General features: G+C 40.7%; 1 protein-coding gene across 1 annotated transcript; it reads left to right on the plus strand.

Annotated features, from left to right (window-relative positions):
- The first annotated feature begins 1,260 nt into the window (after positions 1 to 1,260).
- On the plus strand, positions 1,261 to 27,502 carry LOC125309890 (alpha-2-macroglobulin-like). The gene is given in 37 exon segments (XM_048267007.1): positions 1,261 to 1,406; positions 1,705 to 1,885; positions 2,058 to 2,217; positions 2,311 to 2,363; positions 3,124 to 3,144; positions 3,277 to 3,360; positions 3,362 to 3,446; positions 3,792 to 3,876; positions 4,998 to 5,121; positions 5,338 to 5,458; positions 5,540 to 5,649; positions 15,438 to 15,586; positions 15,588 to 15,606; positions 15,713 to 15,735; positions 15,838 to 16,072; positions 16,195 to 16,407; positions 16,621 to 16,770; positions 17,876 to 18,022; positions 18,923 to 19,010; positions 19,996 to 20,146; positions 20,247 to 20,472; positions 20,715 to 20,841; positions 20,990 to 21,111; positions 21,523 to 21,574; positions 21,726 to 21,809; positions 21,905 to 22,081; positions 22,889 to 22,964; positions 23,235 to 23,391; positions 23,499 to 23,573; positions 24,617 to 24,688; positions 25,163 to 25,295; positions 25,388 to 25,578; positions 25,694 to 25,909; positions 26,001 to 26,134; positions 26,468 to 26,603; positions 26,731 to 26,836; positions 27,462 to 27,502. Coding segments are annotated over 37 exon segments (4,407 nt in total). The 5' UTR covers positions 1,261 to 1,323.
- Positions 27,503 to 27,875: the final 373 nt, after the last annotated feature.

The raw sequence follows: 27,875 nt of genomic DNA on the forward strand, positions 1-27,875 counted from the left end.
TAGGCTAATCACTGGAGGTATTTTAATATTACCGGTATGTTTGTTTTGCTAATGGTTAGGCAAGGCCTCCCTGTGGTTTTGATCAACCTAATAATCTTTGAAATGTCAATTGTAAACACTAAGGTGAAATGCGTTGAAACTGACATGCCACCAGAACAGACGTTTTATCGGCTTTGAGGTATAATAAAGTCTCCAGTCTTGTAAATTCACATTATGTAACATCCATAACGTCACATCCATAACGCACCAATAAAGGTTTTAAAAGCAAGAAAGTGGAACAATTTGGTCATCACACTTTACATTGATATAAATCAGCTTTGCACAGACACTATGGACATTGATATCAATCAGCTTTGCACAGACACTATGGACATTGTCGCATCAACACTGTATGTGTAGCATAAACTTTTCCTATAAAACGTTATGGATGTGACATGGCCATGGAACTTGCTGACTTAAAAACAAAAGCCTTACAAATGTAAGGAGTTGTGCTCTTAAAGGCAAGCTGAGCATAGACATTGCTCTACCATTCCCTTGTCAATCTGGAATTTGTCAAATGGCACAATTTGTTTGAACCTTGAGTCCATTTATCCACTTTTTAAATATGTATAATATTACCATGTGAAAAATGTTGTTTCTGTATGGTTGCACACCATATTTATGATGTAAAAAGAGTGTAATTATCAATTAAATTCAATCAGATCAGTTACAAACAATAAAATATAGACCTAAATGAAGATTTTAACAACAGTTCTATTTGCATATGCACAACCTTTTTTTTCCATGGTAAGGATGACCTTTGCATGGAATTGCCCAATAGGAAAAAGTACAATCACTATGGGTGCCTCGCAGCTTCACTGCTTGGCCCCCAATGAGACCACAATTTAGTCAAATGAGCGCACACACATCCTCTCGATATACAAAAATATCTTACCATGACACCTCCTTGGCTCCATACAAAATAGTGTTATACTGCAAAATCATCAGCACAATCACAAGTAATAAAGTAAGGGTCATCAAATGCAATAAAATAGCAGAGAATACTCATTGCCTAAATATTGTTCAGATATGTTATCTGTTCTGTTTATTGATATTTACCATTTCTGATAAAGGCCATAGGTCATATTGACATGATGACTCCAAAACCAGGCCATCAGTATAGCTGCAAGTTAGACATTGGGCTGTATGTGTGTGTGTGTGTGTTAACAGTGGGTCAGTGTGTGGGTGGGGTTGATTCCATCAGGCAGTTGAAATATAAGGCTGTTCAGTGCAGAGGAACAGCAATGCTGTGTGAGACTCTCCCCTGCAGACAGGCTCAGTAGAATGGCCCTCACCAGGATCCTGATTGCTGGAGGGCTGCTGAGCTGCCTCTACACTCTCTGCTCCTCCACAGCAACACCAGAGCCGTGAGCAAACGCTTTTCATGGTTCTGAATATTTTCACTATCTATTTCATTCAGAGAGGCAACTCAATTCAGATAAAAACAAAGAAAAGATTTTTTAAAAATGTGTGTAAAAGTAAATAGATAAGTATAAGAATAGAATGCTGCTTTTGGGATTACATTTGATCAGGCTAGTGAAAGTGAGATCTGAGTCAATAAGACTGTCAAGATATCAGACTTTCAGTTCAGTTACTGTATTTTGGTTCTTTTGAGTAAGTGAGACACTAATTTGTAAATAAAGAAAGTGTTCCTCATCTTTGTAGGTCTTTCCTGGTGACCTTTCCTGCCCTGATAAGATCAGAGTCCGAAGCCAAACTCTGTGCCAGCCTCCTGAGTCCAAACGAGACTCTGCTCATGTCCATATATCTGACCAATGGAGATGAGAAGAAGATGCTGCACCAGGAAACATCAGACAAGGATTTTCACCGCTGCTTCCAGTTCCAGGTCAGTAGCTCACCTAACCATGGTCAAGACAGGAGATCAGTTTACACTGTGCCTCATGAGAGGCAGGACTGTCCGGGTTCAAGGTTTACCCACCCCCACCCCTCCAGTAAGGTTCACTGTACCTGGTGTTTATCACCCAGTGAATCTAGTGTTTACTCTGCTCTTTAAATAGGCCCCTTCGGTGAAAGAAAACTCTGTGCAGAAAATCACAGTAGATGTCAAAGGTCAATCAAATCACTGGACCTCAGAAAGTCGGGTGAAGTTCAGCCCAAAACATCCTCCTGTAGCCTTTATCCAGACAGATAAACCCATATACAGCCCAGGCCATACAGGTATGTCCACACAGACTCACAATGCACAAAGGTTCGCATATAAACATGTGTATTGTATGCAAAAGCAGTTTCTCACACTATTCTTGCCCACAGTGCATTTCAGAGTGGTCACCATGGACACCAACTTCATTCCACTCAGTGAAAAGGTGAGGCGCATTTCTAAACTACCATATGTCCTGAGGTCAGACAATCCATGCTAAGCTACGCAGAAGAGTAGGGAAAGGATTGGTCAGCTGTTAGAGTTGAGAAACAAGAGCAAACAGAAGTTGCCCATGTTGAAATTTGAACTGATTTTGGACCTCAGAGTGTTATACTCTCTGTTTATTATGTTATGTAACAGAGATAAGTAGGTTCCTACTGTGAAATATCCTTCATTAGACAAGTTCATTTTGAGTTTAACAGCTGTAGCATTTAGCCATACAGTATGCTTAGTGTTAAACTCAAAGTTATAGCTTTTAACCCTGAAGGGAAATCATTTTGTCTAGTCTACATGTAGCTGTTGAAACAGAGAGTATAGGTATTATAGGTACCATACTAGATGCAAGCAGCCTTGGACCGTAAGATACTGATCAATGTGTTGATACTGTATAAGATTAGCACTAGTGGCTAATACGTTTGTTTTAGTGTGAATATCTGCCACACATTTTTAGCCTTGGGTGTTGACTCATGTGATTTACAGTACACCTGGGCAACTGAACGAATCAGTCAAATTAACTCAACCAGAGATATAATTTTAAAGGCATCCTATAATAAGCAAGAGAAACACACCCATGTCTCTAACAAAGTAAAAGTAAAAGTGATTTGTATGACGACACTGTTAACATGATTTTCATTTCCAAATTGTTGTGTTTTGTTTGTTTAGAAAAGTGTTTCACAACTCATTCATGTATGCTCTTGTTTTTACAGTATGACCGCATATCCCTGGACGTAAGAACAAAATCCTCTTGATGTTGTGTAGTTTTCTCACTCTTGCTTTCAAATCTTGAATTAATAAATTCAATCTTAACATGTTATTTTTACAAAGAGGACATTGATTGTTTTCTCTCTTTCACTTCACAGGATAGCCGTGGCAACACCATTGGTCAATGGCTTGATGTGAAATCACAGGGCAAAATAGTGCAGCTCTCCCACGTGTTAAACCCATGAAGCTCCTCAGGGCACATACATGCTCAATGTACAAGGCAGTCAAACATCATCTCAGTCACATCAGTTTCAAGTGAAAAAATATGGTATGTTTGTTACTTACAGATATATCCATATTTAATATATTCATATTCATACACACACACACACACACACACACACACACACACATATTTATATACCTAGTTGCTTCTTGGATAATGGTTTAAAATAAACCATTTTCACATTTTCTACCCATGAAACATCACTGACACATATCATATTGCACATGCCTAAAGGCTTTGTAAGACTTTTGAGGTTAAGTTTGATTAAAATGCAATAACATCACAATGTAAAAACCTGCACACAAGAACTTTGACAAAGCATCTCCGGACAGGGACAAGTTTTTAGCCACTTTCTAGTGTGTTCTTAAGTAACTTCTTTCCATTTAGTTTTGCCCAAGTTCAAGGTTACGCTGAAAGCCCCAGAGGCCATCAGTGTTGGAGAACAAGAGGTCAGGCTGGAAGTGTGTGCTAAGTAAGTGATACATTGTAATTAATATATAATTATAGAAAAGCAAATTTTTTCAAGAAAATGATAACAGGATTATTATAACCGCCGCAAGCGCACTAATCATAAAGGAGTTTTTTTTTTTAACGTTACGTTAATTTTTGGTCAATGACACACCGGGGCACATGAAATTGGGTGGGCATTAGCTCCACTGAATTTTAAGGACAATAAACATTATCTCCCCCCCCCACACACACACACACACACACACACACACACACCATTAGACCCCCCCCACACACACACACACACACAGTCACAAACTGGCACACAAACACACACATGAACACACACACACACACACACACACACACTCACAAGCGAACACACACACACTTACACTTACATACACATAGCATGAGTTGCAAGAGCAGGGAATAAAGTAGGAAATGGAAACAAATGCTAATATTTTGTAGGCCTACCACTACATCTAGATTTAAACAGGTAAAAATTTTTATACGATTTTACAGGGATCGCAAGATGGTTGTGGAGAATGTCTGTTTCATTTGATGTTAGGTTAAGGTATTTGGAGTTGGGTTGATAGGATAAGGAGAAGGTTCTGACAAAGACACAGAAGAGTTGAAACATCAATTGCTGTGCACCATAATCAATGAATTTAAAAGCCATCTCTGTGTGCTCCGGTGAACCTTCTCCTTCTCGACATGATCAGTCCCGTGAAGCACCAGACGTGAATTAAGAAGCACGGTGGAACTACCTTTTTTGACTAGCTACATAGGATATTTGGAGTGGGGTTGATTAAGGGACCATCTGCAATGTAGGCTGCACTTTCTCTTTTACAGTAACCGTGTGTGTCTGTGTAAGGGACCGTCTATTTAAGGGTCTTTAGGCTGCACATTTCATGGATGTTTGCTTTTCTTTACATCAACTGTTAAAGTAGCCTACTGCTATCTTTTTTTTTTGGGGGGCATAAACATACAAAAGAGCACAGGAGATAGAATGAAACTTTACGGTAACCCAGTATTCAAAAAGATTTAATCAAGCAGGGAGCCTTGTGAGAGACACAGGATAGCCTATTATTAAAAACTCCTTCCTTTGGTTGCCTTTAAATGCAACTCTCCTGTTTCTAGGTACACATTTGGCCAGCCTGTGCCAGGAAAAGCTTCCATGTCATTGTGTCGAGACATTGATCGTTATCAAACTGATGATGATGAATTAATTCCAGAGGCACCTTGTTTTGCTGTATCAGCAGAGGTAAGGGTATTCGCTAAAACTAAGCTGGCAATGTCCACTTCCTGGATGCTAACAATTTGTAATTGACATTACAGACCCAAACACTTGAAGGCTGTTGACAAATGTAGTATTAAGGCTGTATTTAAAATTCTCTTTATGTCACACATGGTGATTCACATCCCGAAAACATTTAACTGAGATGCAAACATCTGAAGTGTGTGTGTTTGATTCCCACAGACGGATGAATTTGGTTGTGTCTCTCATGTCTTTAATATGGTAATGTTTACACAACCAGACTTAAATAGAAAATTGAAGAACAGCTTCCGATTCAATGCAACCGTAGCTGAAGAAGGAACTGGTGAGCCAACGGGACACTTTTTAAAACCATTGGTATATCTTCCAAATGTGCCATGTTTACATTACTTTATTTTCTCATCAGGTATCAGTCGGGCAGAAAGCAAAGACATAAGGTTGGACTACTCTCTTGGGAAACTAACATTTGTCGATACACCAGAAGTGATTGAGGACGGAGCAGTAATGGAGGGCAAGGTAAGAGAACATACAGTTCATAGATATTCAATGAGTGTGCTTATGAGTTTACTGTATTTGTTTGCATCACAAGAGTGAGCTACTGTTTGTGTTTTGGTGTTCACTTAACACCCCCCTCTGTTAGCCTAGCTTAGCAGAATTCACTTAAAATGGGTCCCACTCCAGGGCCTATTATGTAACCTCTAGATCAGGGGTGGCTAACCAGTCCAGCTAGAGAGCCAAGAAAATGTTCCACACAACTCAAAAGAGCCGCACAACAAAAAAGATGCCCACACTACAACAGCGACTTAGGCCTACAGTTTAAATAGATCTTCTCTTTTTCATTTAAAGTGAGACACTTGGCAGATGCTACAAATTATCTTTTTCAGGAATGAGTAGCAAGCAACAAAGATATCTGACACACATCACAAATTCCCCCTCACTGAATGACTTATTAGCATGAGAAATGCTCCAATGTAACAACTGATAAGATGCCAATGTGACCGTCAAATGTTCCGTCGAGTATTCAGGGGTAGACTGAGTACAGTTGAGACAGTTTTTGCCCACACAAAATCAAACAAAAAATAGATACTGAAAAGAAGTGATTTTCCACACAACATTCCACATGCCATTTCCTTAGCTTATAGACTAAAATATTATCAAGCAATAATACCCATAAGTAGTTTATATTTTCCACAATTATCTCATAAACATAAGGTGCATTTTTGTCTTGATTGTGTCTCAACTGTACCCTATACACCTACCTGGTACAATTGAGACACCCATTTTTGTTATATTTTTGTTGCATAACATGTTCCAGTACCGGGTCATTAACCCCCTCCACCACCTCCCCCCAACATTCTACATCAATTGTATGCACCATATTGGGTCCGTGTATCATTCGTTCATTTGATATTCAATTGAGAATCCAAAATGAAAAAACGAAGAAAGGACTTGTTTTTTCATTATTTGTTTATGAATGTGATACAAACCAACAAATAATGCTTTGTTTTTCAGACTTTTGATTTCATGATCAGATCAAAAGTAGAACGTTTAAAAAACGGCCTCAGGCCCAAAACTGATTTTGATGTTTATTTTTTCCGATTGCTCTAAATGATTTATTGACTTCCATTGCCAACTGCTGCTTCTGTTTTGCAGTGTTAAATCGGACTAGGTCTACCAGTCCGATTATAACTTTACCACACACAATTTAACCTAAAGAGATATATTTAAATGACCACTCGGACAGAGCAACAGAATCTCTTTTTCCCCCTCAATCGGCAGTCTAAACGAATAGGTTTTTCTACTCCTATGCTTGATTAGCGTAGCCAGAAATGTTCAAATGGGTGGGCACAGAAATAAAAGGGTGCCAATTTGATTGAACATAACCTAAGAGAAGCCTAGATGAGATACACCATACAAATATTAATCGGCATGTTATATTTATGACATGTGGAATTTATTGAACGCATTTGATCACAGCTGACAAATTAGGCAGAAACAAAAAACTGGAGAAAAACAATGCATGAATGTAGGCCTAGCTTCGGCGCGTCACATGAAACACAATTGAGACAATAGATTGACCATAGGCCTATTGTACAACTGCAAAGCCTTATCATAGGCATGTTACATTCATGACATGAAAAGTAGAACTTATTGAACAAAAATGGCAAATTACGCAGTCAGCTAAACATTTTAAACTTGCGCAAAACGGCATGAACCCAGCAACGGTGCGTCGCATAACTTAAACCACAAACTGAAGCAACAGCTTGGATAATCCTACTGCAAAGCCTTTCCTTCCATAGGCATGCAACGTCTATGACATAAAAAGTGGAATATGAACGCATTTCACACCTGACAATTAAACGGAGCTGCCGCCTGTTCGCGATTTCACTGATTCTTACTCTCAGAGCAGTGTTGACTTGCGCGTCTTTTTTAGATGGTGAACGTAATTGGACGGGCAAGCTACGCCTATCAAAGTCAAAGTCTGCTTTATTGTCAATTTCTTCACATGTCAAGACATACAAAGAGATAGAAATTGCATTTCCTACTATCCCACGGTGGAGACCAGACATATTTTACCAATTAGGTCCACAGACAAACCTAACATTCAAGTAAACAATATAAAAAGTAAAAATAAGAAGGCACATACAATGAAGAAATAAGAGCAGCAAAATTTTGTAGAAATTGTGCAATTGTGCATACAGTAGACAGTCAATATAATAGTGCAAAAGTCAGGCCAATAAATGGCTGAGGTAGTTTTGTTTGACCTAAGTATGCAAGTGGCATAGTGGTGCAAGTTATGTAAGAGCAGCAGAAGTGTGTTCAGAAGTGTTCAGGACAACAGGACAACAACAACAAGTTGCAAGTGTGCAAGTGTACAAGTGGAGTAGTGCAAGTGGAGTAGTGCAAGGCAGCCATTGTGGGTCTAAAAGTCCAGGATGTTATGTAGCTGAGGGTGGAGGGGGGAGCCTATGGCTCGATTTGAATTATTTGCTCTGTTTATGAATGAAGTTGTAGCCCCTCTTTCCTTTGATCAATGTGCTTGTTGAACGATGTGTCCCTAGTTTCCCTGTCATAGCTACTGTCTTTGGTGTAATCTCACCAGAAGGCTACTGCAGCTGGCTGCCTTCCAATGACGTTGGCGACAAATGATGATCTGAGCTGATAGATCTAACATCTAGGCCTACTTCCCTAACATGGGCTGATACTACAGTACATAGCCTAGGCCAGTCATTACTTCTTTAATCATGGGGCAACGCTTTGGGCGAAAGCGATGTTCATAAACGAAACAGGCATGAGAAGGGAGATGATTTTCTGTCGATTCAACAAAACCAAGTTTGCCATCGTTGCGCACGTCGCCCAATTTCTCACTATAGTTGTTAGACAATATTTTCTGTCGCTAGGGATGGCCAAAATAAAATCTAACAACAAAGTCACTAAATTGGCAACACTGAGCACTGACAGGTCTAGACCAAGAAAGTGACTTGGATAGACTTCCAGGTCACAGAAATCGGAACAAATAAATATCAAAATCAGTTTCGGCCCTGAAGCCATTTTTTAAACGTTATACTTTTGATCTGGCCATGAAATCAAAAGCCTGGAAAACAACATGTTATTTGTTTGTTTGTATCACATTCATAAACAAATAATGAAATAAGTCATTTTTTTTTTTTTTTTTCGTTTTTGATTCTCAATTGAATATCAAATGAACGAATGATACACGGACCATATTGCTATGTAGCATAGTAATGTTATACACCATTTCAAAGCTTTGATTCTTGGGAATCCAAAAATGCCAACTTTTTTGAAGTACAATCTGTATAGTGCTGTACATTTTCAGATTAATCTTGTCTCAATTCAATTTGATCCAAAATGCCCCCCTCCCCCTCTTCCGCTTTTGGTGCTACTCTGACTTCTGGCTGCAGTGTAGCTGCAGTAAAATATGTAGATGTAACATATTGGGTAATGAAATATTCACAAGAATCCATAGACATTGAATCTTCATGTTGTATTATCCAATATTAGTTGTACAGATGCATAATTTATTTTATACACAACCATTGAACAAACAAAGTAAATGCAAAAATAGAGACTTTTTTTTTGTAATTATTCCATATTTTGTGTAGTCAGTCTATATCAGAACACCTGACATACAATCTAAATAGTCCACAAGAAACCTCAAAGTGGGGGGGCGCTGCGGCGCAGCAGGCTACAGCACCCGTACCATATACGGGTCCGAGTGCCCACGGGGACCCAGGTTCGAGTCCGACCTGCGGTCATTTCCCGATCCCACCCCATCTCTCTCTCCCACTTGCTTCCTGTCACTCTCCACTGTCCTGTCCAAATAAAAGGCAAAAAGCCCACAAAAATATACTTTAAAAAAATAAAAAAAAATAAAACCTCAAAGTGATACCTTTCATTTGAGACCAGGATTATGCTTCTACACCAAGAGGTTGCCACACAGTAAGCCTTTTATTGTCAGTGTGCATTTTGGGAACCCAAAAGTCCTATGGCGAGTTTCCATAGGGCATTTTACAAAACACATGAGCATACCTTGGCAAATAATGGTACAAAGCAGTCATTTTTTATTCTATATTGATCTACTTTTGCACACAGCTTCACAATGTAACCAAGGTGCAACTCGTTTTGCTGGGGAGCTATGCTGTGGCTGTTCAACAAACAGGGCTGGCGACAGAGTTATGCAAATCCAATATATTTATTTAATACAATATTTAAAAAGACAGTCCATAAGTAGAGAAGGCACCAGTTCACAGGTAGGGGGCTATTCTGCTGGTGGTGGGCGGGCGCATCCGATCCGAGGAGCGAGGGAGGGGGGCAGTGTTCAGCTACACGCACGCGCTGATCCCAGGGGGGGGGGCAGTGTTCAGCTACACGCACACGCTGATCCAAGGGAGGGGGGCAGTGTTCAGCTACACACACACGCTGATCCAAGGGAGGGGGGGCAGTGTTCAGCTACACGACAGCTGATCCAAGAGGGGGGGGCAGTGTTCAGCTACACGGCTGATCCAAGGGAGGGGGGCAGTGTTCAGCTAGGCAGTCAGTGTTCAAACAATCCAGGGGAGGGGCAGTGTTCAGCCCTTCCCAGGGGAGGGGGGGCAGTGTTCAGCTACACGCGACACAGTGTTCAGCTACACACACACGCTGATCCAAGGGGAGGGGCGGCCGATAGTCAAGCTGGGCAACCCTTTACGTCACATGCGCACTGCTGGAAGAAAGAGAAAACTGATACTAATAGGCCAAACTGCTATAGCCAGTAAGTGTGGACTACAATTCTTAAGCAGTCAATAGTATTCCTAGGGCAATTTACTGAAGAAGAGAGTCACTGCAACGTCCAAACATAGCACAGCAACATATCAAACTTAAGACGAGGCACACAGTCTTTAAATACACACGGCACGCGTTGTCACCAGGAGTCTATCAATACGTAAAAACTGTTGTCCACAATCCCACGGCAGTCATGGCAGGAAGGCTAATGGGCATCTGCACGCGGCAACACTGCAGCTCAGGTTGAGGAATGCGATCACTTAACTTGATGGAGGGCGACCGATGTCGCGCCTCCAGATGATCCAGCAAGCAGCGAGTTCGTCCGAGGCAACTTCTCGACACCGATCAGGAGCAGACACACAGGAAACTTCGCGTCCAATGGATTCTTCTCCACACGCTGCCACAGCCCGCGGCTATAAACACTGTGCACCAAAACTCTACCCCGCTCTCCCGTGTTCTCCCCTTCCTCCAAATGAGCTTGTCTTTTGTCTGTCACAATGCCGCTTCCCTAATTATCCCCAAATCACCACACCTGTGCCTAGAGAGCCCCGTACCCCTCTGTGGCTATCTACAGGTCGCATTACATGCACGTCACACACACACACACCCCCAGATTCCTCAGTCGCACCAGACATTGACAGCCCTCACCCGATCACACCGTTACATCTCATATGCCACATAAATTCACCCGTGACAACAAGACCTGGTGCTAGGGCTCAGTTGTGTTTCTAAGTCATCTCAAGTGACCTAGAGGGCTGAAATGGTGGTCAGTTCAGAGATATTTGTTATCCGGCAGAAATATAAAACAGTATTCTAGCCTCTGTACCTCTGTGACAGTACTTCCCACAGCTATTCTGATTGCTGTCCAAGAAACTACAGTGTCTAAGCTTTCCAAAGAGGTCAGGCATTTGATTATAGGCCAAAGTATGTAGGAGCAATGATTTCGTAAGTAGATGATGTACAATGCCGGGCAAAATACTCAAAATGGGCCGTATGCAGAAGAATTTAAAAGGAATAATAATAATAATAATAATAATAATAATAATACATGTTATTTAGAGCGCCTTTCATGTCAACCAAGGTCACTTCACAAATAAACAAAAACAAAAAGGTTGTAAAATTATAGTCATCTCAAAATAATAAATTAAAAGTAAAAGTCAAAATAAAAAAGTAAAAATCAGTCAGTCAGTCAGTCCATAAGCCATCTTGAAGAGATACGTTTTAAGTATCCTTTTAAAGTCAGTAATTGAGTCACAATGTCTCATGTAGTCTGGCAGTGAATTCCACAGCTTGGGGGCGATGTAGCTGAAAGCCCTCTCTCCCCAGTGCTGAGGTTCACATTAGGGACATGCAGTAGGCCTGCTGAGGAGGATCTCAGTGAGCGGGCAGGAGTGTTAGGGATGGGCAGAACGAGGCTTTGTGAAACAACGAAACGTTCGAAGCAATTGCGCCGGAATGTGTCGAGGTTTCGAAACAATCCGACACACGTAACTCCATGGTGACATCTAGTGGCCAGTTTTGCTAACATCACATTTTGACCGTGAAGCACAACTGCTTCAGACGAAGAATATAAATAGCCAACATGGAACGCAAGATTTCGTCCACAGCCACGTGGTTCAGTGGTTAATACACTTGCATTCGGCCGGAGCGGCCGGTGTTCGACTCCCTGCTGGTGCTTAGAAATATCAGACTAGTATATGCGTTCAGTACTTAGAACATTTTTATATCTGCCAGTTAGATGTTTTGTTATTTCAGTTTCATAGTACATTATCCTTTGGAATATGCTGGAGAGGAAAATGCTACAATGGTTTTAAAATGTAGGCTATGCTTATGGCCCAGGGTTTTTTTTTGGGAACATGTTGTAGGGAAATAAAGGATACATGTGAAGCAGGTTAGAGTAATCAGGTACAACATGGGAAAAATAAACAACACATTTTTTGTATGTCAACATACATTTTTATTTAGGAATAACAGTTGTTCTGCCGTCTTGGCATTTAATCTGTTTCTTGTTTTTGAATAAACCTCCCCAGCCTTGGAAAAAAATTCTTTCATTAAGGCACACTTGTTGCTGGCATGCACAAATATTTGTTTGCCATCACAGTTAGGTTTGGATAAACCACTCTCCTCTCCTGCCAGTATTTCAAAGGGTCAGCTGTTCTTGAAATAAAGGCATCAGTCATATATTTTTTTTTACTTCTGCTACTATCTAAATATTAACGTCACTAGACTATATCTATCTAAACTATCGCTTACTGTCTGTCTCTAGCCTGTCAATTAATCTATATCACTAACCTATCAATCACAAGAATGCACTATAAATCGCTATATGTCTCTATGTCGCTATATCTCTTAAAATCTCTCTCCTCACAAAAAAAACACAAAGATAGGATGTGTTTGAATGACTTTTAAGCATTCTGGGACTTTGTAATTTAGATCAAACAGGTGTTTACTCGGGTAATTGGCTCGCGCGGCAAGTGTGCCACCTGTCCAAACCAAATTGAAACACCACGAAGCCTCACTAAGCCATGGTCACGTGACATGGGCGTTTTGAACCACACTTCGAAACACTTGCGTTTCGGAAGCTCTACACTGTTTCGAAACGTCAGCTTCGAGCGTCACATCCCTAAGGAGTGTAGACTTCTAGGAGGTCAGTGAGGTAGATGGGGGTATAATTGTGTAGGGCCTTGTATGCCAGGAATAGGACTTTGAAATGTATTCTGTAGGCAACTGAAGGCCAGTGCAGTTGCATCAGTAATGGTGTTACATGACTAGTGGATTTGGAGCCTATAATAATCCTTGCTGCAGATTTCTGAATTAGTTGGAGCCGATGGAGTAGCTTGTTAGGGATTCCGGACAAGATGGAATTACAGTAGTCAAGGCGGGATGTCACATACTGTTATATTAGGCCTACAGACAGGGAGACCCAATAGCAGTTCCTTTCAGTGCTTTTATTTCTTCGCACGTGGAAGACAATAATCCAACAAAGGAAAAAAAGCTCAGAGGTTTAACTAGTTGTGGTCCATATAAAAGTCAACAGAAGAAGACCAGTGGTTCTAAAGGCAAAAATCTCAGTATCGGTAGTCCGTAAATTTTCAAGAAAAAACTAAACTCAAAAGGCTGCATAAGCAAATGTCCACAGCAGTAAAGTAGGGGTGTGACTTTCAAAACCGATGTCTCGAATCAGTCTCGAGGCTTTGAAGCACAAGTGTTTCGAAACACTGCTTCGAAACGTGGTTCAAAACAGCCATGTCATGTGACCACTGCTTCGAAACATCGTTCAAAATCCCCATGTCATGTGACCAAAGTTAAGTGAACCTTCGGTGCATTTCACCGGTGTCGGCAGGCGTGCCCGTGCATTCAATTAACAGTGTAGACTATTATTAAGCAATAACCATGATGTAGTGGTTAGTGAGGGCGTTTTTTGCACGGTAGGCCTAGCCTAGGCTGCTCAAATGTGGTTCGATCCCCGTTTGATTTAAGGTATTGTTTCAGATCGTATCTGTTTATGTTTTCTTACTTCATCATTAACCACACAGTTTCAACTAAACTCTCAGAATGGTCAAAAATCGAGTTTTTATAAGAAGAAAGTGATTTAGAGAAAACTAGCGACAGCAATAAGAATCTCTTTATTGTCACTTCATGTGGTCTCCCATCCAGTAATTGACCAAGGGCATGACTGCTTAGCTTTTGACAAAGACTGAACACAGGTAACACAATGAAGTCGCTGACGAGAGAAGCTTTGTTGGTGAGGGATCTTATGTTGAACAATCCAGCTTTCAATCGGTTTGACTGACTGTGCACATCCGATCTGGGCAGACGGGCAAGCACAGTATGGTCAACTTGTCGATCAGGCTTCAAATGACCACAGTCCAGAGACAGGGGATTATTTTGTCATCTTTGCGAGCCATGCAGATTTTGTTGCGACGAGATCCTCGGTGAACATACTTTGGACGTCGGAGAGTGTCTCAACTGTCCCCCGCTGACCACCTCACACATTTCTCTAGATTTTGCAACGACCTTACATGACACAATGCCATAAAATGTGCCAGTTTTTAGGACACAGAATAATGTTTGTAATGATACCAGTTACGTTTAACAGTGTACAAAACAACAAAAGTGTAATGAGCTATTCATTGTCAAAGGTGCATGGTGAAGTGAAATTCTTACTTTTGGAAAACAAACATTTGCCGATATCCTTGGATGGGAGATACTTGTGTCGTTTAAATTTTCCATGATCAAAGAGGGCACTAATACGCATGGGCATAGCAAAAATCACAACTTGGGCTTGCTGTGCAAGCAAGATATTTAAGGTGCCTCAACAGTACACATGTCTCAACTGTACTCAGTCTACCCCTACCTTTTTTTAGTCTGCTTCTCTGACTGATGTCTATGTATCCTACCTTTACCTTGTACTTGCAAAGGTCAGTGCCTTTGGGAAATGTTCAGGTTTGAAGCTTTATGCATCAGTTAAGTCTGGCATACCAAGTACCAAACTAACGTGTAGACCATGTTTTTAACGGTGTTATTTTGGATATGTTGACGTATCAACCAGAAGGGTTATGCTAGCCTACAAAAAAGATGAATCCTCCTTTTGAATGTCCGTGTTCCGTGTCTGCTTCTTTTTTGGGCTAGATACCTGTCCATAACATGACAGTAGCCTACAATTATTTTAATTTAAATATTGCAGCCTAACTATTGGCAGTACTATCAACTATGAAAAGCATTTTCCTTCACCAGAAATATAGGCTATCTCAAAAAATAAAAAACTCTAAATCCAAGGAGAAGTGAGAACATCAGTTGAGCAGCCGCGAACTGCACGAGGAGGCAAAGAGCCGCATGCAGGTTCGCCACCCCTGCTCTAGATCGTCAGCATGCATGTTCACTATTCATTACTTTGTCTGTAGGTGGAAGCAGTGTTCATAAAACACACACACACACACACACACACAAACACAGCTATTTCCAACATCTTGCATATAACTTGCATGCATTTAGGGTTCTTGTGTTTGTTCTTTCTACAGATCAAAGCAACCCATTACAATGGCACTGGCATCGCTCACAGAGCGGTTCATCTGTTTAAAGGTCTGGGATGGAATTCAAAGCTCCTACTGAACCTGACCACAGACTCTGCTGGAGAGGCCCAGTTCTCTATTAACACTACTACTTTCCCTGGAAAACTTTGAGCTCATCGTAAGCTTCTAACTGGCTGGCTAAGCCTTTCAAATGTCCTTTCAAATACATAACACTATATGGTTGAGAGTAGCCTATTGTGTGATAATGCCTCAATGATTCTCAGTGCTTTGTTATTCACATTCTCTGGTCCTTTAACATTTCGTAAAACATTATATTTTGTCAAACATTTTTAGAGATGAGCATTGTTGGTAAATGCAGAGGGAATAATAACCTTTTTTTTTTTTCTAGGCAAGTACATCATCCATCTTTGTGGAATCTATTGAACTTGCTCCCATATTATGACACTGCAACAAAGTCGGTGTCCAGATTACCACCAGCATCTCCACACACAGCATCATCCAGCTCTCTGACCATAAAGGCTGTAAATGAACCTCTTCAGTGTGGCAAAGACGTATCCATCACCATTAAGTACACCTTCACTGGGGAAACAATCAGCACAGACTCTGTGGATGTCATTTATATGGTATGTGGATCACAGATTACAGATTTGGTTAGAAATTACATTATTGGCATGTATTGGCATATCGTTACAACACTTACTGTGGTAAGATGATGCTGAGTTTCCTTGTGTGGTTCCATGTGTAGGTTTTATCCAAAGGGCAGATTGTTCATCACGGCTTTGTTGAGGCTTCAGTGCAGGGCTCCCTACCAGTAACTGAGGGTGAGGTGTCCTTTCAGCTCCCTGTCAGTGCTGAGATGGCCCCCTCATTGAAGGTCATGGCGTACTGTGTCTTACCCAGTGAGACGGTCCTGGCTAATAGCCAAACCTTCTCAACGGAGAAGTGCTTCAGCAATAAGGTGTGTCAGCAGTTCCTTGCTTTGAAATGTAAATGTTCTATCTTTTCTCTCACATATTTATTGTTTATGTTTTGGTCTGACAGTGGTACAACAATACAGACTGTTACTGTCAACTAACAATTATGTGTGCATTCATGTTTGGCCTGTCTGTAGAACTGGTTGCATCACAAATTGCAATGCAAATTGTTCCTCATTGTTTGCTTTTCATTACAGGTGTCTGTGCAGTTCTCCCCCCCTAAAGCAGTTCCTGGAGAGGAGAGCTCCCTACAGCTGTCAGCTCAGCCTGGCTCTCTGTGTGCCCTCAGTGCTGTGGATCAGAGCATCTTTGTCCTGGAACCAGGGAAACGCCTAGATGCCCAGAAGGTTACCATAGCTGCACTGAAGACTAGCACAATGGCTATGTCCGAAATGGGAAAAATCCTGCCTTAGCATAGCATTCTGAGGCAGCAAGGCTTCGAGGCACATTCAAATCTAATATCTATAATCTATAAAATCTATAAAATGCTGCCCTCCAAGATACCTTGTTTTGCTGAATTATGAAGGCAGCATACATCCTTCATGCTGCCTTCAACCAAAGATTCTTTAGAACATCTCTGCTTCAACTCCCACTGATTAAAGTCAGGTGTAGGTATCCTGGCAATGACATTCTGTATCGCTATCTTGCAGAGTCCGAAACATAGCTGCAATCTTGATGCCTGCTATGACAAGTGACTCATTAGACAGTTGAAAGCAGAGAGGCAGCAGCAGGCAGCTGCCTTCCATTTCGGACACAGCCAATGACAATATAAATCTCCTCACATATTGGGCTCTCAGTGTTAAGGCCCGACTGCACCAAGAACTTCAACTAGAGTAGAATTAAAGAAAAACTATGCAATAATTTACCACTTATATTAGGTATTTTATCTTTATCGCACCATTTTGGTATGTCCAAATTACTTTGAATGTTATATGTGGTCATGTGGTCTTTCCCACAGGCCTCCTGGATATGCACTATGCAGTTCTGTGTTCCTGTAGGAACACATGGAAATTAAAGAAAACCTTTCACAGCAAGACATTACTGCCTACATGTATATCAGCAAAAGACACCAGTTAGCCTGTTAGAAAGCTCCTAACAGTGCCAATAAGGCTCTGGGACTGGGTGGTGCAAGGTTTTGCAGGCCTTTTAGGTAGCTAGCTCGCTAGTTTTAGACCAAAACTCCATAGTGCTGCTTCAAGCAAATAAGCACCAAGATTCTGTGGTTTACAATGATTTTACAATGATACTAGATTATCAGGGCCCATTAAATAGGGCTACTGATCAGCGGACTATGTTATCTGTCACCTAGGGTGATGCCTGCCATTGTTGAATAATGTAAATTGAATTATCAAATGTCACTGTAATGACCAGCTTAGTGAGTTTTCTCAGGAGGATGATGTGGCATTGCATGTAATTCTTAGATGATGTCATTTGAAATCTCTACTATCCTAGATTTTTGGATTATTACCAAGTTTGGACTCAGGAATTCCTTATGATGTTGAAGATCCTGTAGAATGCCTTAAAGTCAGACTCAGGCGTTCCTCCATGCCATACTACCCTTCACGGCGTGCTGATACTGGGGCTTTCGCGGTTTTTAAGGTAAATAAAACACATACAGTATGTGTAATATAGTATATAATTCTAATTCTATACATGGGTCATTGACAAATAAGGCTTTTAAAAATGTGTTTTTTTTTTAATATTTTTTAAATGTACAGCATGCATTTTTGGAAGACTGTGTTTAAACAAGTCTTAATGGCTGTGCAACATTTACAGGGTTGTAATACATGTTTAGACTGTATTTGCAATTTCACTCCTAAGTGTTTTTTTTTTTTTTGGTTAGTATACCTGAAGGTGTCTAGAGTGCACTATTATTTTGTAGTTGCCCTTATAACTTGAATAATAATGAATACTTTGAATAATGAATTGTGTACTTTATTTATTCACATTTTAATACTTAGCCTCAGTTACAAAGTCATGTCGGTTTATCATATAAAAGATTCAGAAGATCAGACCTAACCTAATCTATAATATGCCACACAATGTTTTTTTAGGCCAAGGCTCTTTCTCAACTAGCCTGTCTGCTTGTGTAGTTAGACCATTACAAACTATTAAAAATGCAGTGGCATGTCTGGTCTTTAATCAGCCAAAGAAGACATGTAACTCCTCTGTTAGTTACTCTTCATTGGATTCCTTCAGTTAAGGATCTAGAGTGAACCCTGACCTTGGGTCTTTGATAAAAGATCCAGGGTTAACCCTAACACTAACCTTGGATATTTGATAAAGGAGCTAGAGTTAACCCTAACGCTAATCATGGGTCTTTGGTAAAGGATCAAGGGCTAACTGGGGGTCAAGGATCACTGTACATTTGACTTAAATTTAAGCTCATATTTTTTTTTTTTTACTTTTGTGGTTTCCCAAAAGTTCATCTGTTTGTCTCCCTGCTACATTTGTTTGTGCAACATAATAACCAATATCATGTGTCTTTGTCTACTGCAGAGTTTGGGACTGAAGATGGTCACTAATTTGGTTCTACAGATCCCTAACTGCTTAATGTTTAAGGGAGAGACATATCACAGGAGGCATGGTATGACCCTACATCAATGCTTTGGAGTATTTTGGTCATTAGATCATTGTAATCACAAACAATGGGTTGAAATAGATCCAAATACAATCTGCAACATTCTTGAACAAAAATCAAAATAGTAATGTAAATGTAAATCAGGTTTCTAGGCCAAGTATACTTGCGTATACAAGGAATTTTGTCTTTGGATTTATCCCATCCGTGAATTAGTGAACACACAGAGCACACATTGAATACACCGTGAGGCATAGCACACACTAACAACTCCCGCACACAGTTGCGTGCGTGGCAGTGCAACTAAGGTTCCCGTTGTTCACTTTACATGGGCTTACGTCATCCGTTGCCGAACTGAATTGTGGGTCTGTTGCGTCGCGTTGCTTCCGTCGCTCGCGTAGAGAAGTTCAGCTGTTGCTGCACCGACAGACGGCACAAGCCAATCAAATTACGAACAAGCGAACAACAGACGGCACCAGCCAATCAAATTACTGTTATACTTTAAGTCATTTGCATAGCTACCGTCGGGAACACCCACTGGCATGCGTTGACGGAACGCAACTGTGTGCGGGAGCCGTAACCCGGAGCTGTGAGCTGCCTTGCTACAGCGGCGCTCGGGGAGCAGTGAGGGGTTAGGTGCCTTGCTCAAGGGCACTTCAGCCATTCCCACTGGTTGGGGATCGAACCGGCAACCCTTCAGTTCCAAGCCTGAAGCCACTGACATGAACAACAAAAGTAAATCAATGACTTGAGCTACACAGAACTTATGACCTGTTAAATAACACTGACTAAAAGTGAAATGCGAGACCAGTTCTCCCGTTTGTAAAAATGAATTTATTTGTGCATGCATTTGCAATACTATTCAAGCAGTAGAACACATTCACATGTAGTGATTGCATGACCAGGATTGACACATGATGCAATCAGCATGTAAATGTCAAGATGGAAATGATTTCATCCACTGAACACTGAAATATTGTTCTGTTTCTGTCAGTCTTGTATCATCAGGAGGTCTATCCACTGGCCACTAGGGTGCGCCAGATGGTCACTAGTTCAGGAATGGGAAGACCTTTTAGAGAGGAATTTGGTGTGACGGTTCGCACAGTTTTCCCAGAGACGTGGATCTGGGACCTGGCAGAGGTTGGGTGAGTGGCCCCATAGAAATCAGGGGATCGTTTTTCTGTCTTACTCTAGTTTCAGTCCTCAACACCACAGCCTTTTCTTTAACATGTGCTCTCTTCACAGGGAGTCTGGAGAAGCACGAGTCCCTCTCACTGTCCCTGACACCATCACCACCTGGGAGACTGAGGCTTTCTGCCTGTCCCCCCAGGGCTTTGGTCTGGCCCCACCAGTTCAGCTCACAGTTTTCCAGCCCTTCTTCCTGGAGCTCTCCCTGCCGTACTCCATCATCCGTGGAGAGACCTTTGAGCTCAAAGCAACAGTTTTCAACTACCTGCCCAAGTGCATCATGGTACAGAGATGCATAGCTGGACATACAGATTCTGGTTTCAGTTCTCATTTAAAAAAAAAAAAACTCAAGACTCTTGTCATGGTTGACTTACTAAAATTTATTAATTTATTGGAATTGTTACTAACACTTAAGAATATATAGTATCATTGCTTGCAGGAGAAAAAAAAATATTCAGGGCCCTTGTGGCTGAACTCCTCTCTCTGTGGTTCTGAGTGTGTTAAATATGACCCCCTCTCTGGTAGGTCACAGTGACTCCAGCCCCTTCATCAGACTTCACTCTGACCCCCTCCTCTGATGGCCAGTACTCCTCCTGTCTGTGTGCAAATGGAAGGAAGACCTTCAAATGGACACTGGTGCCCTCTGTGCTTGGTGGGTTAACACACTTCACAGGACTCACTGTAATGCAAGTACAAGGATGTAACCATTTACTGCGCAGAATTCGTCCCAATATCAGCATGGGAAAGTGTAGTATAAAGATATTACTGCTGAAAGTAATGTAGTGTATTTTGCTTGGCAGGACTGATGAATGTTACTGTGAGTGCAGAGGCCACTCAGTCCCAGGGGTTGTGTGGCAACGAGGTTGTGTCTGTGCCAGAGAAAGGTCGCATAGACATAGTCACACGCCCCCTGCTGGTGAAGGTAGGTGGTGCCAAATTTATTATTACCCTTACCTCTGGTATTGTAATCAGGTACGTCCATCCGTGTGTGTCTGTTCACACCGGTCACAATATCTCTGTACTTCTACATAAACTGGATCTGGATCAGGATAAAATGGATAACTTTTGTTTTCGCTTTTTGCAGCTATGTTACACTCCCCTTATTTAAGGGAGAAATTCTGCAGTCGGCTGACTGCTCTTGTTATCATGGTAGTGGGTCTGTTATACTGTAGGTCCCCTGCTCTAGACACAACACTCTGTTTTCTCTCTTCACAGAGCCACATTTTAAACACAAGAGGTGTTTACTACAAATTAATCATTAATGGTGAATAAATGATGAGCCATATGTTCCAGTTTTGATTTTTTTTTTTTTCTTGGTTCTCTGTGTTTTTAGGCGGAAGGAACTGAGAAGACCGAGAGTTTCAGTAGGCTCTTATGTCCAAAAGGTGAATTGTCCCACACTGTTCCTATATTTCCATTGCTTGTCTATGATTTTTTTTTTTTGCCATATTGATATTCAGGTACAATTTTGCATGAAGTAGCAAGTCTGCAAATTAATTCTGTAATAATTCTGCTTTTCTCACATTGTTCCCACAGGGGGCGCTCTAACAGAGGAGGTGGAGCTGAAACTCCCAGCAGCTGTAGTGAAGGGATCGGCCAGAGCCTCAGTGTCTGTGCTGGGTACATGTTTAAATCTTCAGAGTTCAATAATATTTCTGTCTCAGTAATTATAGTAATTCTCTTAACATGTGTATAATGGAATGTTTTCCCTGTAGGAGACATCCTGGGTCTCGCTCTGAAGAACATTGACAGCCTCCTGAAAATGCCTTATGGTTGTGGGGAGCAAAATATTGCCATCCTCTCCCCAAATATCTACATTCTGCAGTACCTCCAGAACACTGGCCAGCTCACTGCAGAAATTAAGGAAAAAGCAACAAATTTCCTTAAAAATGGTGAGAAGTTACTTTCCTTTTGAATGAAATGTTTCAGTGTCTCAGTTTCAGTGACAAAATGAACGACCTCTGACACACTAGCTTTTAGTGACCAGTTACTGTAGGTAACCATTTTCTGATTTGGCTATTGAATTCAATTAACTTTCCACATCCTGCTCCCAATTTGCAGATTTGCACCTTGCATGGCGGCAATCCATCTCCACCATCTGTGTGTGAATGGATGAATGTGAGGCATAAAATGTGCTTTTAATGCTCAGAGAAGCAACGCTATGTAAATGCAGTCCATTTACCATAGCACACCAATAACAGAGAGAATGACTTTGGCTTTGACATGCCCATTACTCAGAGGAGATATGGAGTCAGGAATGTCAGCATTTAGCATTTATTCTCAGCAACAACTGAATAGTCACATTTACATACACTTTTCATCCGATTAGAAACGCCTCAATCGGAATAAAATGCCTGATCCGATCAGAATTTTAATGGGAATGGAAGAGGTGGTGTAGTCCATTCCTGTTCCGATTGAACAGCAATGTACGGTCAATCCAATTGCCTGCTGTATCTTCTCAAGGAAAAATAGGCAACAGCGGCTATTCCAATCAAAGATTCTAAAGCGCTTGAGAGCACCTGATTGGAATAGAACGTACGGCACAGATTTTTCAATTGGAATAGTTTAATAAGAATGACAAAAAAACTGTCCATGTAAACGTGGCTATTGTGGAGTAGCGAATGAAAGGAGAAAGGAAGCAGAGCTGGCTTTCTTTCATTTTGCCATATTGATATTCATCTCCAAATATAACCCAACAGGATACCAGAGGCAGCTGAACTACAAGCACCGTGATGGAGCCTACAGCACGTTTGGCAGAGGAGATGGAAACACCTGGTGAGTTGAACCCAAGCAGTACAGTCAAGCCCATGGCAACCATAATCATGACTGAACACTGAGAAGAGTTTGTCTACATGTAGAATAGAATGAAACAATTTAAAACTATTAAACACTATGTAACAAGAGCATTGGACACACATCAGAAACAAACCATCTACAATGATGCAGGTAAAACTATAAGATAGGTCATCTTAATAGTATAAAATGTTGTATAATAATCTGAAAAGACTTCAGCTGACACAATATTGTTTTTAACTCTTCCTCTAGGCTGACTGCATTTGTGTTGAGGTCGTTTGGTAAAGCAAAGTCCTTCATCTACATTGACCGTGACGTTATTGAAGGTGCCAAGGGTTGGCTGGAAAATCAACTTAGTCCAATTGGTGCTTACCGTATGCAAGGAAACCTCTTCAATAACAGAATGAAGGTTCTTATAATGATAATACATTGATGACAGTTTAACAGTACTTAGTTTTTTGATGGACATGGGTTTCCTGTTTCTTTGTTTTTATTGAGTTTGGTTTTGTTTTGTAGGGAGGTGTAAATGATCTTGTGACAATAACTGCTTACATCGCTGCCTCAATGCTGGAGCTGAATATGACTGTAAAGGTGAGGACATTTGTAACTCTGTTGAACTAAAACAAACCAACTCAAACTTATTAGAGGTCTCATCCAAACAGTTTACTGTGGTGTTATACAAGTAGTTTTTAAAGTGTGTGTGTGTGTGGGGGGGCATCCAAGGGGGGTGCAATATTCAAAAGGAAATCAAAAGGAAAAGCTTCAACTTAGAGGGGGTGCGGAGATTGGTTGAATGAAACTGAAATCATGTAACTAGTCAGTGTGTGGAAATAATAGAAGCTATGCAACAGCTAGCTGGATGTCCCTTTTTTGTTGTTGATTTTGTTAAACTGTTGATATTGAAATCAAACCACCAAATACCAGCTGTTCAAATGTAGAAACAATGTTTTAAGAAAAGTTCGGGAACCAATATGTATATATAACCTTGTATGAGACGACCCAATATTAGATAGATAGATAGATAGATAGATAGATACTTTATTGATCCCCAGGGGAAATTCAAGGTGTTAGTAGCATACAGACATCACATATTCACTAACAGCAGAAAAAAGTAATTAAAAGTATATAATATAAAAAACACAATAGAAGATAAAGTAGAAGATAAAGAATATACTAAATATACTAAAATACAAATTATACTAAATAACACTTAATCTCAATCAATTCTAAAAACAGGATCCACATAGTGGGTGATTAATCAAGAGGCGCTTGCAATGACTGAGGCAGGGACTGAGCCTGTGATTCTCTGTGCATAGTAAGGTACGGTAAGGTGCTCTGTGAGAGTGAGTGTCATGATGATGGTGCAAATGAGTAAATCCAACAGTGCAACAGTGCAAGAATAAAGTCTAGAGACCAGCATAAAATAAATATGGACATATCAGAGAGTAGGCAAGGTAATATAGAAAAAACTATATCTATATATATCTATAACTATATATATATATATATATATATATATATATATATATATATATATATATATATATATATATATATATATAGTATAAGTATTTATACTCTTTTATATATATAACTATATTAAGTATTAAGAATTAAGAATTATTTTGTTCCAGGCAAGTACCATGATGTTCTTGAAGTCCTACTACAGAGGGACACCCCTAAATCCAGCAGGTCTCCCCAGTGTGGTAAGGAAATTACTTGCCTGGTTGCTGGAGAAAAAGGTCTACTCGCAGCCTTAGGTTTAGGATCTATTCTTGGGCCTATTTGCGGTTCTATCTTCTAGTTTCTAGGTTCTTTCTTTCTGCCTGTCCTTATAATGTCTATATTTTAAGCCAATGCACAGGCTCTATTGCAGACTTTTGTGCTATGGTATCGTAAAAGAGAAACAGTGATGACTCCATCGTCCATCCACTGTAACTGAAACTAAAGGTCTTTACATCTGTGATAAACAAACAATTAAAGCTACTTCCACAATGTTTTTATTCCATTTTATATAAAAGCCTGGTAAATTATTTAAATTATTTTTACTTTATGTGCTTTACATTCTTTTTAACTGCCTTTTATATATATATATATATATATATATATATATATATATATATATATGTATATTAAAAGCAAAAAGGACAGTTAATAATATATACATATATACTTGCCAGGTGGAACCATCCGTTAATGACTTCTCCAACACCTACACCACTGCTCTACTGGCCTACACCTTCAGTCTCGCTGGAGAAGAGGACATCCGAGCTGAGCTTCTGAAACACTTGGACAGTGTAGCAACCTCTGATGGTAGGACAGAATTTACACTGTGCCTGAACAGACACACATGAACCAACAGTTGAACCTGCTTCCTTTATCTCATGTGACTCGTGTCTTCTCAGGGAGTCTCCTGCACTGGTCTCAGTCCTCATCAGAGAGAGCTGATTCTCTGGCGGTGGAGATGAGTTCTTATGTGCTCTTAGCTGTTCTCACCAAACCCACACTGACTGCTGCTGACTTAGGCTATGCTTCCAGGATCGTCAGCTGGCTGGTAAAGCAGCAAAATCCATATGGAGGCTTCTCTTCCACACAGGTGCTCCACACACCTTTCCTTTTTAAACGTCTTCTGTTGTGTTAGTGTGTGTGTGTGAGCTTTCCTCCAGCTTCAGTATTTGCCCACACTGAGGGTTGGGTTTGTATTCTCTCAGGACACGGTGGTGGCACTGCAGGCTCTGGCTCTGTATGCCACCAAGGTCTTCAGTCCTCATGGCTCCAGCACAGTGACAGTGCAGTCAGCAGGGGGCGACAAACACCAGTTTGATGTGAACCAGCACAACACATTACTGTACCAGGAGACAGCACTGCAGGACGTTCCTGGGAAGTACAGTGTAGAAGTGAAGGGCTCTGCATGTGCTTCTGTTGGGGTCAGTGTGAAAGATCATATTCACTGTGTTTCTAAATAACTAATGGTTGATATTCTGTTAGTAGTATTTCTATAACTCTCTTCTGTAACAGGTGGCTCTTTTCTACAACATCCCCACTCCCACTGAGAACTCAACCTTAAGCATTACGACTCAAGCCAAGCCTCTAGCTGAGGGGGAGTGCAACAAAGCCAATGGACAGGCATTCAGCTTAAACATCACAGTCCAGTATGCATATGATGTCGCAATACATCATACTTTTATAAAATCAATCAACTTTCTCTACCTTGTCAGTGGACATCGTTATTTGCAAAGCCAGTGCTGGATAAACAAATAGCGTGCGTGCAACAGAGGAAATGTTCTTTGGTATTGCTTTAAAGAGAGGCAACACCGGCCATGTAACTGTTCCCGGGGCATCTGCTGCAACAATTAGCTTTCACTGTGATCAATGGAACTGGCTACACCAGATGTGACAGCAGTGTGTATGTTCAAAAAAATTACAGCAGTCTTCTAAAACTATTTTTACACTCCGTGAACGGAATGATTCACTTGTGGACCCAGTGCAGCCCTGGTCTTAGTCATTAAATCAGCTCCTGTGAAGGTGCTCATCACAGCTTTGTCTTTCCAGCTAAAGGGCAGCATATTTGTGGACCGTGTCGATGAGAAAGATGACCACATCCTTGTGTATCTATCAATGGTGAGAAATAAACGTCTCACAAAATCACGACAGTCTGTACAGATTCTTACCCACCATGTACTTTACATATTCCTCACAGGTTTGCCCACAATGCCATGCATGAATCTGATGACCTTATGTTCAACAGGTTCCAAAGGATATTCCTATTTATTACCAGCTGACCATCCAACAGGATCTCCCAGTAAGCAACCTGAAGCCAGCCGTGGTCAAAGTGTATGACTACTACCAAACCAGTAAGATTCCCTTATAAGTATTACATATACATGCAGGAGACTCCCCTATAAACCAGAATAAAGTGTAAAATCAAATTTCAGAAACAAAAGTTTCACTCATAAACCAGTAAGACTACCTTATAAGCCAGTATTAGGTCTACATGTAAACACAAATGCAAGATTCTCTTGTAAACCAGTAGGACTACCATATCAATTTGAAAAGGCGAACAAAGTTTAAAGATTGTAATTAAGCAAAGTTCTGATGTGTGAACTATAGACCCTTTCAAGAGAGTTCCATTATCAGCATCATAGTTGGCCCCACAAGACTTCCTTTTTAACATTCCATATGTTATCTTAATGCAGAGGAAGTAGATTGGGGCCCAAATAGAACGTTCAAGCATTGTTTTTGTTTTTATTGTTGAAAGGGTCTATAGCTATTGTGCTGAATGTGGTAGCATTGAGCTGACACGTCAATGTTTGCACTTTTACTTGTGCGCGTCTTACTCTTACCCATGGTGTTAACATTTTTATGACATTGATCTTTAGTTAGATAGTTTGATTTAAGACTGTTCTCTTTGCTCATCACTCAAATTAGAGCCCATATTGTTATTCACAGCTGATTGATGATGAAATCTGTTTCACTCAGGTGATGAAGCAGAGGCAGAGTACAGCTCCCCGTGTGCGTAAGACGAGATCCTGGTGGAATCAATCATTCTGATGTGTGTGTGTGTGTGTGTGTGTGTGTGTGTGTGTGTGTGTGTGTGTGTGTGTGTGTGTGTGAGTGAACTTTGTTTTGATTTTGTCATCATGACAGAGACAAAATAGACAGAGATTACATTCCATTAAAAATTCGAATTCATGATGTCTGAATGTCATTGTTATGATGACTTTCATTATGAACACAACTATGTTCAGTAAGGGATAACAGCCGTCGAGGTGTCCTGTTATACGGAATTAATGGATCGAGGGCGAGGGCAAAAAAACTCCCCGACGCCAAGAAGGAGTTGCGCCGCCTCGAGTCCATTATTTTCCTCGTGATAACTGGACACACCTCGGCCGT

This window comes from Alosa alosa, chromosome 16, assembly GCF_017589495.1.
Source record: "Alosa alosa isolate M-15738 ecotype Scorff River chromosome 16, AALO_Geno_1.1, whole genome shotgun sequence".
In the NCBI taxonomy this organism is placed as follows: Eukaryota; Metazoa; Chordata; class Actinopteri; order Clupeiformes; family Clupeidae; genus Alosa; species Alosa alosa.